Genomic DNA, 14,647 nt, shown 5'->3' with positions numbered 1-14,647 from the left:
TGCCTGGATTTAAACTGCTGTGGTTGGGTCCTTAGAGTAAGCTTATGTATATTTGAGCTAGTGCATGTGTGTGCATATAATATGAAATTATTAGTGAGAACAGTCTTACTACATTATGGGACTACAAAAGGAGTTTTTGCCATTTACCATTGTCATTGCAATTAAAAGGCCATGTTTATAAAGCCTAAAGAAGAGGGAAAGAATTAGATATTCTGCTTTAACATAGTTTCAAACCATTCTTCCCACAGAGATATTATAGCCTGGTCTGGCGTTTCTATTATTAGTTCTTTCTGACTCAAGCACCGATTGTATAGGTCTTTACAGATGTCAATGGCATCATTTTCAGTATTGGACAGCCTTGTTTAACGTACTGGACAATTCATTGGGGGGACAGCTTCTGAAGTCTTTCACTGTATTCAGTACCACATGTTAACATGGTCATTTTGCTGTCAGCAACAGTTGGACATTATTATGCAAACAGATGCCTGTTCAAAAAGGGGTTCTGAAAATCAGTTAGCACGAGAGCTCTTGGCTCCCTTCTACAGCCACATACGTTTGTTTCCCATACCTCCGATCTTGGCATTGAAAGCAATTCCGACTGTGCAGTGAGAGTTGTTTGCTGCGGCTGCCACTTCTCCAGCACAGCGGGTCCCGTGCCTGCAGGGAGAACACACACACTTTCTAAGTAAGACACTCCATTCTCTCCAAGTCCACACATCACAGCGACCACTCAGGCTCCAGAGTGCTGAAGAATGTATCAAGCTGGGGGTTTTCTCCAGCTTCCTACCCAAGCAGTGCTTAATCTGCCTGCAGAAAATGTTTAGCACTTAATTACATTCTGCTTTGGATTATATTCCTGATATGTTTATTTTTGATATCTTGCTTTCCCAACCAGAAAATTTCCTTGAAGGCTAAAATCAGAGGGTACGTGTCTTTGTATTCTCTAAAGTACCACTGTCAGTAAGGGAAGCCCCAGCCATATGTGGCCACTGGGTACTGGAAATGTGGCTCGTTTGACTTCAGCTTATTTTTTAATTTAATTTCATTTTAATTGGATTAAAAACTAGTCCCCAATTCCATTCTTAGAAAATTCAAGGATGTTAGTATGAGACTCTTACTTTTTTTAACTGTAAATTTAAATACAGATCAAGTATCTCCAATGGGAATTTATCACCTAAAATTGGACTGCTGAAAATACACACTGTATTTCAAAAATATTTTATATGAAATACTAAGAACATGAACTATCCCATTAATAATTGTTTTATATCAATGACATGTTGAAATATCTTATTTAATAAAATATATTATCAAAAGTTATTTCATCATTTTACTGCTTTAAAAAATGTGGCTACTAGAAAAGTAAACTTTCTTCCCCCTGAAAGATAATCCCTGTTATTTCTCACTACAATAACTTAGTTCCTTGGTCAAAAAATTTGTTTAGCTGAAAAGACTTCTAAGATCATCTTATCCAAGGATGAGAAAGAAGTCTCAGATGTAAAGGACAACCTGCTCAGAAAAGGTTGCCTAAAACCCTTTTAGGTGTGGAGAATTCCAAGGCGTGGCTGAGCCCGGAGAAAGAACACTAAGACTGATGACCAGCATCTGCTGTGGTTGCAGAAGAGGATGCGTCAACATTGCGGCCTCTTTGTCATGGCTAATGAAGTCCAACGCCCACCGCCCTTCCCTCATTTTTAAAGGAGGAGGCCCTGATTTGTAAAGAAATCTGTCAAGAGCAGCCAAAGAGTGACTAAAACTCAGGCCCCCCAAATACCATTTTAGTGCTTTTTATTTTACAGTACAGGTGCTGCAGACCACACTTCTCAAGGGATATGGCTACAGTCTGTGCAACTATAAACAAGTTACTGCTTAAATCTGCTAGGTACACAGTTTACACACATCCTGCTTTTCCCACTCAGTATGTCATGCATATATTTCTATGTAAATATTAATGTATACATAATTTAAAAGGGTATTATTGTACTACATAATCTTTCGAATTATCTTATATAATAAAGATGTAATATGCAAATGGTCGTTACACTGTGAAGTATAAGGACCGACCGAATAACAATCGGATCACGGATCAGCAGGAGGGTGGGGCAGCGAGCTACAAGCAGCAGCAGAGAGCTACAGGAGGTGGCAGGGCAGCAAGCTATGAGGGGGGTGTGGTGGGGGCGGAGGGAGCTACAGGAGGGCGGGGCAGTGGACGGAGAGGAGGGCAGCAGTAAGCTACTGGCTACAAGCAGGCAGCAGAGAGCTACAGGAGGGGGCAGGGCAGCAAGCTATGAAGGGGGACAGGGGGAAGGGGGAACTACAGGAGGGCGGCAGCAAGCTACTGGTGCACTGATTCGTGCACAGAGCTACTAGTATCTATATAAGTATATACACACACCGCACTCTCTTTAACAAGCCCTTTATTCCTCTACTCCTAGAAATTTGCCCAGTTTTTCAAGAATATTAACAAGGCTATAAAGAACAGTCTCAGTTTATATATCATTTTATACCTCGTGACAAATTCCTAGAAGTGGAATTACTGGATCAAAGAATAGAGAATATATTGTCACACTGTTAACAGCAGATGAAAGCAATATAACCAAGCCTCATAAAAACTGCAAGAGCAACAATTATTACTACAAATCATCAAATTTTGTGCATGGCAAAAAATTAAAAAAGAAAGACCATAAGCCAAATTGAATGACAATATGAAGAATGGAGAAAAATCTGGACAAACCCCTATGTACATAAATCCCTATTATGAGTTTTTCAATCTTTTTCATTCTTGCCGATCTAACATGAAAAATGTTATCTTGTTGCTTCGCTTTTTATCCCCTATGGTTAAAATTTTTTAAGTTATTATTTTTTAAACCTCACCCAATAATCTGTCTCTACTGATTTTTGGAGAGAGAGGAAGAGAGAGAGATGGACAACCTGTCTGAGAATCGAACCCGAAACCTCCAACTGAGCCACCCGGCCAGGATGTACTATATTGTGTCTGTTTTAATTACTGCAAGTGCTACTGCAATGTGGATTTTGGTTTTTAATTTTGTTCTAGTTTACTCTGGCCCATGGGTTATTTTATTTAGAAGTATGATTTAAAATTTTCAAATGTATATGGGTATTTAGTTATGTTTCTGATATCAGTCAACAGCTTGATTTCCTTGTGATTATAGTTTTTATGAAGCAACTGTTTGAATTTTATGAGATTCACACATGGCTAAGTATGTGATCAATTTTTATAAATGTCCCATATGCTTGAAAGGGTGTATATTCTTCAATCGTTCTTTTTAAGTCCATTATGTCAAGCTTGTTCATTATATTGTGAATCTGTTAATGTTCTTTGCAGTACTATTGATTTTTATTCATTTAGAATGGAATTATTTAATCTATTAAGTAATAGATTAAGTGACATAAACCATTTATAAATATGTAGTAACACTTTATGGCTCTAAGATAAAAACATCTGGTTAATATTTAAGTTTTTTTTTTACCTGTTTGCTCCTTTTGCTATCAAACATTCTGTGTTCAGATTAGTTATATCTCTTATAAATAGAGTGTAATTTTTTTTAAAGCGAGGCTAACTAACTTTGTCTTTAACCAAGAGTTAGTCCATGTACGGTGACTGTATCTATTAATATATTCATGTATATTTTCCGCCTTTACTAGTTTGGATGTTATACATTCTATTATTTAGTGGTTATCCTAGATATTTAGTCATGGGCACCTAACATCACAGAGTCTAGAGTCAGCAATGCTTTTTTCAACTTTTCTCAAACAATATAGACTTCAGAATGTTTTAACTCGGGTTACCCACCTCTTGACACACGAGTCCCTGTGATTATAGGTATATTCTGTATTTTGTTACTCTAGAAATTACCCACTATGATTATTACTTTAAAAATCAGTTTGTTTAGATTTATAAATACATTTTTTGCTCTATTTCTCTCTTGTAGCTCATACTTCCTTATGAAGTCATTGATTTCTTTCTGAAGAACATTCTTAAATGTAATTTCCAAAGAGTCTTTTGGCATCCCAAAGTCTTTTGGTAGTCCTAGAAAATAACTTTATTTTACTGTCATTTTTGAAAAATAACTTCCTTGGGTACAGAATTCTAGACTAACAGCATTTCAAAGAAGTCGTTCCACTGTCTCCTGGATCCCACTGTTTCTGGGGAGAAATCATTAAGTTTATATATAGGTTTTTTTTTTAACATGTTTTTCTTAGAATTCCTAAGCCTTAATTTAATGTTTAAATCTTTAGCAGTCTTAGCTAGTAACTTTGAAGTCTGCTTTTACATTATTCTCTAGTTCTCCCCATCAGAATCCCAACTAAACATACATCTTTTCATCCTATCTTAATCTTTAATCTCATCTTTAAGCTTTCCTATCCTTCTCTCTCTGGACTGCATTCTGGTACTTTGCTCCATTCACTGTATTACTCATTTCAATTATTACCTATTTCTTTTCTTAAAAGTTCTTTATCAAGTGCATCTGGCTAATTCTGCTTTTCTCTTAAAAAGTTTTTTTCAATATTCATGTCTTACTTTTTTTTAAAGAGTTTGTGTGTGTGTGTGTGTGTGTGTGTGTGTGTGTGTGTGTGTGTGTTTAGGAAAGAGAGGGAGATAAACATCAATGTGGCATCAATGCTGCCTCCTGCACCCCTCCTACTGGGAATCGAACTTGAAACCCAGGCATGTGCTCTAACAGGGAATAGAACCGGCAACCTTTCAGTGCACAGGATGATGCCCAACCAACTGAACCACACCAGCCAGGGCTCAATATTCATTTCTGGATACAAATGAATTATCTCTAATAATTTGAAAATACGTGAATCAAATTCTATTTATTTTTGTTGCTGGCTTTTTAAAAAACATACTTTTATTGATTTCAAAGAGTAAGGGAGAGGGAGAAAGAGAGACAGAAACATAAGTGATGAGAGAGAATCATCTATCGGCTGCCTCCTGCACATGCCACACTGGGGATCGAGCTCATAACCCAGGCATATGCCCTGATGGGGAATCGAACCGTGACCTCCTGGTTCATAGGTCAACATGCAACCACTGAGCCATGCCGCTGGGCCTTGCTTGTTCTCATGGTGTTGTTTTCCCCAGGTAGTTGATAAACTGTCCATTTGGGAAGTCACGCTCTTTGGACTTTTATCTATGTAAACTCTATGAGGCTGGTATGGAAAACTCATTATTCTAAAGAAGATTTAAAATTTTCTTCTTCCAGATATCTGGGCATATATCACCCAGAACCTGTTCAACCAAATTTGAAATTTGGCCCATACAAGTAATATGAATTACAAGTACAAATCCCATGACAATAGTTAGTAATTCTTAAAAAGTAGTTATTTATCCTCCTGTCCCATCTATTACCTATGTTGAAAAGTAGAATATGTCCTCTGTCTCTCTGTATAAGTGTTCTTTCTTCTTCTTCTTCTTCCTTCTTCCTTCTTCCTTCTTCCTTCCTTTTCTTCTTCTTCTTCTTCTTCTTCTTCTTCTTCTTCTTCTTCTTCTTCTTCTTCTTCTTCCTCTTCCTCTTCTTCCTCCTCCTCTCCTCCTCCTCCTCCTCCTCCTCCTCCTCCTCCCCCTCCTCCCCCTCCCCCTCCCCCTCCTCCTCCTCCTCCTCCTTCTTCTCCTTCTTCTCCTTTTTCTTTTTAAAATAAAGTTAATGTACTGAAAGTGGTGTCTCAGGGATTCTGTTTTATGCAGAAGTCTTCTCTCAACCCACTAGACCAAGGCCTTATCTCCTGCCATCCCTGAGAATTTTTTAAATCCAGCTCCAGGCTGACTGAGATTGGATGCTTACCCTGGAAAATGCCTAGTGTCCATCTATTGGACACCTAAGCTTATAGATTTGAGCTTTCTCAGAGAAATACTCTTGGTGTTCCATGAGCTCAAATATGCACTAAAAAGTTCTTTAATATTTCCCGAGGAGTTTCAGATGTAGTGTTGTAGAAGATATTTAGTTGACTACCTATTCTAGCATATTATTAGAAAATGGAAGAACTAACTTGCTCTATATTCCTAAAACACAATAAAGCCCTGCACATACATGTGCATCATTAATATACAGTGAATGCTCCTAAGTGAAGAACAGAGTGACTAATTCCTTATAAAAACATTCCTTACAAAGATTTCTGTACATTGCTCCACATCCTAATGTATAAGCCATTTTGGGAAAAGAGGGAACTTACCACTCTACTGTTGATGCATATACTTTAAATATCAGGTAAATAATATATTGCAGCATATGGTAATTGAGGGCCCAAATTGCTGGCTCAACTACATTCAAGTAGCAACTCTCTTCAGATGATAATGATCACTATCCCAAAGTACCAGTCATCTTTAAATTTTTAATCTTAGCTGGACTCACGTTAAGATTACATGGGTTTAAAATAGATCATAGAACAATAGATATCACCATGATCTGTTCAAGTATGTGAACAAGATTCCATTTATTACTTCTCCCAAAGAACAAGTGTGTTCAATAACAATAGTCATGATGTCCATTACATAAAAATGTCACAAAACAAACAATAGTCTGTGTTTCAGATGTATTTTTCTTTAGAGACAACAAAGCATGAGCATTTAGTGTATTTTTAGCATAAGGAGAACATTTTAGTGGATTTTAGTTCAGAAAACAATAAACTCATTATATTATGCTCTACCCACATGCACCTAAATATAAATTTTACTAGCCATTTCTCACATAATCCCACCTGGAAAATTAGTCACCTGTGTAGCTTTTTTGCAGATGTTCATAATATTACTAAGATACAAATTTTCTGAAACTTCCAGAAGATAACCCAATTCTGAAAATTATACGGATATATAGATCAATGACTGGACGTCATGTAAAATAAAGTGAGTGTACTCAAACTAGGAATTTAAAACATATAATTTCTCTGATTCTCTTAAAGATGCTGTCCTTGCTGCCCCAGGAAGTTTAAGATGCTTAATCACATAATTTTTTCTTGAATAAACCATTTTCTCTCTTAAAGAGAATTTTGATGTAAAAATCATTTTAGTCTTTGTCCTATTGCTTTTCTTACTGGGAAAAAGAAAGTTTTCTGATCTGCTTCATTACTTATTCTTAGCAATGTATCATTGTAATTAAAGGTCTCAAGAAGTTTGCTTCGGCTGATTGAAAAGGTGGTAAATTAGAGAGTGCCTGTTAACCCATATCTATGATATTGAGAACATAAGCCAAGTAGTTGGAGTATAGAATATAAATTCATGGGGGCTATCATATATTGCCAGGCGGTAAAATACTGTCTTCATGCCTTTCTTTACTTTCTCCCGGTCTCACTATTTGGGTACCTTTTTCTTCCACACGAGTTAGTGGGGATAGCAATGTTAACTTCCTTGAGCTCTACCACAGATCTGAAGACAAGATGCTAATAAGCTCAGCAATGAATCTGAGATATCAGGACGCATGCAGGAGGAGACAGGAGTCACTTCATTGCTTGAAAGTCAAAATTGCACTTGTATGGAACCCAGCAATGGCAATTTGGAGAAAGATGGCTTTCTATTTCACTTCTTCCTTGGAACAAACATCTGCAACTGTTCATAGATCTCATCTACCCCTCACTGTTTCTATTCCCTTTCGACATCCACTGTGCCTATTCTCTGGCATATTTTGATTTTGTTTCAATCTCAGTGAAAACCTTCTGTTTAAGTCCACCTCAAAAGCCTCATTAGAAAGGGAGAGGAAAGTAAGAAATAACGATGTGCTTTCCAATATATTGCCTAGAACTGATATTTCTGACTACTCATGTTATTCCTGATAATATTACCACTTGATGTTTATATCAACCTCTCCAATTCTCCAAGTGTTTTAGCCTCATCTGATTCGCACTTCAACCCTGAGAAGTAAGCGAAACAGGTATTACTTCCATTATTTTACAAATGAGAACAGTCACATGGTGATTGGAGGGCATAAAACGTGGCAGGGCACAGGCTCGATCTGGGTCTCCTGGGTCCTTATAGAATGCTTTTCACTTCCAGCAAGACTCACAAGGACCCACACTCGTAAGTCTTTGAATGATTGCTAAGATTGCATGACTTCTTTGCCTGCTACCCTCCTTACTTAGTGAGGTAGAGGCGACTTTATTCCTTCATTACTATTAATGCAGGGCATTTGACAGTATGTTTTATAGAATCTCCATGATAAATTATTCAACCTGAGCTAGAAGGAGGAAATGCTGGGAATCTTAAAAATGAAAACTTAAAAATAAAGAATTGAAAAATAGCTGAAAATGGATTTTCACCTTGTCTTTAGTGAGAAGCTTACCAAAGCTCAAAAAACATATTAAGAAAAAAAAAATACAAAGTTAAATTTAAAAATTGTAAATGCAAAAACGAAACGACACAATCCATTTTTTGGTGATTAGTTTTTGTGAGACAATTAAGATAATAGCTACTGAAGTGACTGCAATTATATAAGGTCCTGGAGGCTTCAATAATATTAAAAAATGTTTTATTATACTAGGAAGAAATTCAGGGAAACTCATTGAAAATAACTGCTGTGGACTGAATGTTGGAGGTATCCCCTAACTCATGTCAAAGCCCTAACCCCCAATGTGATGATATTTAGAGGTAGAGCCTTGGGGTCATGAGGGGGGAGTCGTCATGACAAAATCATGCCCTTCCAAGAAGACACATGGGAGAACGTGCTTCCTTTCTCTGTGCCATGAGAGGATGCAGGAGTAGGAGGTTATCTACATTCCAGGAAGAGAGACCTTCCCAAAACCAAATCTGCCAGGACCTCAAACTTAAGACTTCCCAGCCTTCAGAACTGTGAACAATAAATGTTTGTTGCCCTTGCTGGTTTGGCTCAGTGGATAGAGCGTCAGCCTGTGGCTGAAGGGTCCCAGGTTTGATTCCATTTAAGGGCATATGCCTGGGTTGCGAGCTCAATCCCCAGTAGGGACGGTATGCAGGAGGCAGCCAGTCAATGATTCTCTCTCATCATTGATGTTTCTATCTCTCTCTCCCTCTTCCTTCCACTCTGAAATCAATGAAAATATATTTAAAAAAAAATAAAATAAATGTTTGTTGTTTAAGCTACTCAGCTTATGGTTTTCTGTTACAGCATCCTGAACTGACTATGGCAACAACAAATAGAAGGATGAAATGATATCAGATTATATTCAGAGATCCTTTGATAACCTGATATTGAAAGAATCTTAAGCATGAACTTTTAAGCTATTACAGTATCTATACTTGGCTAGACACTATGAATCCTTTTTTTGACCTTTAGGGATATACAATAGCTAAAGAAATTAATAAAAGTTAGCACTTCTCAACTGCTCCAAAGTCTAACAGATTATGTTGTAGACTAGAAAAGAAAAAAAAAATTTATAATATTGACAAGTAATTGGTCAATACTGAGAATTAACATCAGTTGTATCATAAGTGAATGATTAGTATTTTAAAAAGCAGAAGCATATTTATTTTGGGGGGGTTAAAAGTATTGTTAGTCTGACATACATACACACACACACACAAGTGCAAGTAAAAAACTGGTGAACTCTTAATAAGGTTGGTAGAGTGTATTAATGCCAATTTCCTGGTTTTGATCTTTTCCTATAGTTTCATTAATTGTTACCATTGGGGGAATCTAGATGAAGGGTGTGGGGAACCTCTACTATTTTTGAAACTTTCTATGAGTTTGTAATTTTTTCAAGTTTTAAAAAATTATGTAAGTCTGAATAATTTATAGTTATTTGTAATACTGGCTGCCATTCAAGAAGGGTATTTCACTCAGAACACAATTGATAGTAAAATATATAAAACGCTAATGATCAATATCCTGCTTTAAAAATCTTTTCTTACCTCTTCCATTTTCCCTCTTCCTTATTCTCCCCAGCCTAGACCTTTGACAGCTTTTTTTTTTCTTCTTCTCTTTCTTTTATCCACCCCAGCCTAGGAAAAATAGCTAATTTATGTTAACTGAATTCATTGTTAACTATGTATTCCATGTCTCAAGAAAAGAATAAGTAGTGTATTTGAGGTTCTTGCTGATGAAATATACCACTTATGGTGCTAGAACAAGACCCTTTTTCTTGGTTCCCTGGTTAATACTAGAGTTAGCCTCTCATGCTTTGGCTCACCTTTTTTGCCTTTAATGATTAGTTTTCCATGTGTTACTTGATCTTGTTTCTATGAATTCAGATTGCCCAAAATAGTTTACATCCCCTAGTGATTCCATGATGCTATTCTTCCCCACTCCGTGGGATCTATTAAGAGCCCACAACCTTGCTTTTCAACTCCCTAACCTCCATCAGAGGGCTCTGTTTAGTCTTTGAAACTTAGATCTACTAGTTTTTACCCCATGTAATTGGGGCTTTGGAAATGGCCTGATCTCATTTTCCACCACAAATAGAAGACTGAGAAATTGTCTCCCTTAACCCTTGACTGTGCACAGACAGAAATGAGCTATCCCTGCTGATTCATTTCAGGTCTGTGCTTAATGATCTGGGAGTCAAGTTTACAAATGTGGATCTGGAGGATCCAAGTCTCCCTTGGAATTGGAGGGTACAACACAATGCCCATCTTCTCCACGAGACAAATGCTTTATTGGGACAAGTATTACCTACAATTCCAGAAAACAGAATTCTAACACTTACTTTTTAAGTAAGCAATGAACTGTCAGAAATGCTAATATTATTTTCTAGAAATTATCAAAATACCTCCCAAAAATATTTTAGTTAACAATATTAGTGCTTCCTCATTCCTCCCCACCTTCTTCCTTTCTCAAGTCCACAATCTCACATCCTACGTCACAAGGATCTTCTAAGCAAGGGACATACAAAGTTGGAAAATCCAAGTCTGCGGTGCTCACAATCTTGGTGAAGATTCTGAGTAAAGAATGAAGAAAACCTTTTTTCTTATCTGTGGAAGAATTACTTTGGCTTAACTTTCTGGCTCTGTCCCCCTTGATATCTGATGAAGATAGATGTCAGCTACCAAGCAACGTTTATAGTGGTAAAAATGAACCCTGGTTGGTGTGTTGGCATGAACTGAGAGGTCTGTGGCCAGGACCATAAATATCTGGTCTAAGAAGTCTAGGCTTTGAGATTCTGGGGGTAGACCCTGGAAGTTGAGTATGCCCTTCCTTGTACGGCCCTGGAAGCTATATTCAACAGCAATTGCAAGAAATATTGTTCCTAAAGTATGGGGCTTCTAAGGCAAAATGACTCTCACACCCACCATGTAGCTCACTCTTGCACAAGTGATGTGTCACTTGTGGTGGTGGGACAGGGGAAAAGCAGAAGATAGTCTGGGGACTGGTAAGCACTCTTGCTGAAGAAATACAGCTGACTGTTTCCCTGCTAGTACATTGTTTTTCTATCTTCTAATTACACTTGTGGCTGAATGAGTTCTATGAGTTTGACTTACCAACTGAACCTAAGACCACTGAGAGGGGTGTTCTAATGTTTATGCAAATAATTAGCAAGTATTCAGGTACATGCTAATCAAGGTTTATGGACAAAGTGTTACAGGGATTTCTGCTCTAAGAGTTCTGGCTTCCGGTTGGTGTTTGCAAAATTGCTTGGTATGCAATCTAAAGAACATACTCTTCCCTCACACCTGAACTGATTTTCCTATAATTTCACATCATCATAATTAAAACAAAATTTTATAATTAGAACTCACTAAAGCATGAAATATGAAGTATGTACTCAGTGCATATGCTGAGAGGCCGAAAAAAAGATCTATAAAGATAATTAAAGAAATAATGACCTGTATCAAATTATAATTTAGAGTTTTTTGTGGTCTATTTCTTTCCATACATATTTCTCTTCTCCAAATTTATATTGAAAACTACCTCATACAAATAATTCAAAAGTAGCAAAAACAAGAGACCAGGATGCAAGAATGTACTCTACATAGACAATATTTCAACTTCATCTGTACTCTTGTGTGTTGTAAGCTCCCTTTTATGAATATTATTATAATGATCTAGTTCCATGTCCTGGCCCATAGTTACTTAACTTTTTGAATCACTCATTCAATAAATATTTGTTAAATATCTACCACATGCTGAGGAATGCATTACTATGGATTCCACAGAAAGAAAACTAAATATGATATCATGGAGTAATTTCAATGAACTCCACTGGCCTGAAAATCCTGAATAACAGGCAATAATCCAGAAGTCCATGTTCATTTAGTGGTAATCTATTTAATGGTTATGCTTCCATTTGCTTTTGTGAAAATATTTAGGTAAAGATACCAGTCAATGCCCATACATTGTAAAATAGGCTAAAAATACCTGTTGCTTTCTTAAACTCTATTGAACGACTGATGAAGGTGATATTTTAAATGTCTGGCTTTATTCACTTGGTTTGAAACTGCTTCCAGATCATCAGCATATGGACAAAACACTTCTGAAGGCATGAGTCTTACTTTGCAGAGGGTAAGAACCTAAAATTGGTGACTCTCACATAATCCTACTCGTCTAAACTACAGGTAAATGGTGGTCACAACATTCTGTCTTAAGGGCTCCCCTGGTGTCCCTTCTGCAATATACTCTGGGGTCTGAGAAGGTGGGTGGCACTTGGGTCCCGGGTCCCTAGGCACTCTGAGAAAGGGGTCCTAAAGTAAAGGTAAGTAGCTCAAACCCTTATAGTTACTAAGCTGTCATCATTTCAGCTTAGCTACACCAGGCAACTGCTAGCCCTTCTGTTTATTGATAGCTGTTCCCCATTCTCCTTGCAGAGTTCCTTAGGGCCCTTTCCTCACACATCGGAAGGTTCTCAACATTAGGGAAGTATGAAACCCACAATTAAGGAATGCCTCCCTCCAAAACATATAATTTATCATAATCCCTAACTAACTATCAATTCAACATTTTAGAATATACATCATATTTCATTTAGAAATAATATGAGATGGGTATTTATTATCATATTTGTATAAGTTTATGAGTAGGGGTTGGCAAACATTTTCTGTAATGGGCTAAATAGTGAATATTTTAGGCTTTACAGAGTCACACAGAGTCTCTGTCACATATCCTTTTTTTCCCCCTAACCCTTTGAAAACATAAAAACCATTCTTAGCTAGAGAGTCAAGGGCAGATTTGACTCACGGTCTGTAGTTTGCCAACCTGTGCTTTCTAGGCGTGAAGGGTAAATACAGTCTTAGCGACTTATGCCTTCTTGGGAACCAAAAAAACACATGCTCAACGTTTCTTACCCTCCACTTCCTATGATTTAATATTGATACTGAAGGCTGTTTTAGGTAAAGCAGTCAACTCTACAAAAATGACATGTAACAATTTCCATTTGAAAGAATGCTTAATTCCATTTGCAGTTTAGACATCAAATCAATGAAGATGGTAAGGGTCACTGATAAATATCTGCCAGGAAGTTTTGCCTAGGTTCTCATATTTAATTTGATTTCTCCAATAATCTTGCACTACATGTACTTTTATCCCTATTTTATACGTAAGGAAACAAAGATTCTTACAGGTGACCACCAAGGTGATACAGCCAGTTTACTGCAAAAGAACTTGATTGAACCCAGATCACCTGACACCAGGTCCTAGCCTTTCCACAGAGTAAATGCAAAATATATTTACTGAAGACCACACATGCTACCTCAGGCATGCACACTTAGCAGGACCAGAACAAAGTAATGATGATTTGCGACCTTTTCTGAGAGAAATGCTCAGAAGTTGCACTTTTGAAGCTATTTGGATCACTGTTCACAGGTACTCTTATTATTATTATTCATTTTAGAGAGAGAGGAAGGGGAGAGAGAGAGAGAAACATCAATCAGTTGCCTCCTGTCTGCACCCAGACTGGGCATTGAACCCACAACCTAGGTATGTGCCCTGACCGGAAATCAAACCCACAATCTTTCGATGTGTGGGATGACGCTCCAACCAACTGAGCCACACTGGCCAGGGCCACAGGTACTTTTTAACAGGGTCTCATAATTATTAGGTTTCCTAACTGAGCAAGTAAGAAAGATAACAAATGATCCCACCACTAATGAAACTACTGCCAACTCAAGCATCCCTGTGCTTTTCAGGGACAGGACTTTATGTCTGTGTAAATACAAAATGCAAACAAACAATACAAGGCATTTCAAACAAGTCAATTGCCTAATGAACTTTCAAAAGACACAAGATTTTATACAATCAATGAAAAGAATATTTGAGAATAGCTTCCATCACCCTGAAAGCCGTTGTTGAAAGAGGAGCCCGAAGAGTGAGATTTAGTAAAAATGGAACGAGGCTGGCGACATGACAGTGGCTTTAAATGAGAATGATTTGTCAATAAAATGAGTCCAAATGGCCCTTGGAAAAACCAATAGAGATTTTTTTTTTTACAAACTGAATCCATTTATGACTCTACTAAAATTCAAATTTCATAATATTACAGAAAACTACAACTTTAAACACGATTCATTTCTGTTTGATGTGAGAATGGCTATAGCTGCGTGTGCTGCTGGATAATAAACTACATGTATTTTCATTATTTTAGTTTTATTGTTAAAATAAAACACCATTTGCATCGTTCATTACAAGACTAGCCACAATTTAAGTGGATTCCTTTTTAATGTTTTCTCCCACCAGTACCCATGAGTCCCCCCTGCACTGCTTCTCCAACCAGGAAGGCTGCAGATGAA

General features: G+C 37.2%; 1 protein-coding gene across 2 annotated transcripts in view; it reads right to left on the bottom strand.

Moving 5' to 3' along the window:
* PCSK5 (proprotein convertase subtilisin/kexin type 5) overlaps positions 1–14,647 on the bottom strand; it is a 408,183-nt gene that overhangs the window by 250,776 nt on the left and 142,760 nt on the right. For both annotated transcript variants that reach the window (XM_028146315.2, XM_008142067.3), the window contains exon 6: positions 569–657. In XM_028146315.2, coding sequence (XP_028002116.2) covers positions 569–657 — 89 coding nt within the window. The remainder of the gene's footprint in view (positions 1–568; positions 658–14,647) is intronic.

Source organism: Eptesicus fuscus, chromosome 15 (genome assembly GCF_027574615.1).
Source record: "Eptesicus fuscus isolate TK198812 chromosome 15, DD_ASM_mEF_20220401, whole genome shotgun sequence".
NCBI classification, from domain to species: domain Eukaryota; kingdom Metazoa; phylum Chordata; class Mammalia; order Chiroptera; family Vespertilionidae; genus Eptesicus; species Eptesicus fuscus.
Note: the sequence above shows the minus strand (reverse complement) of the source record. Positions and strands in the feature narration are given on the sequence as shown.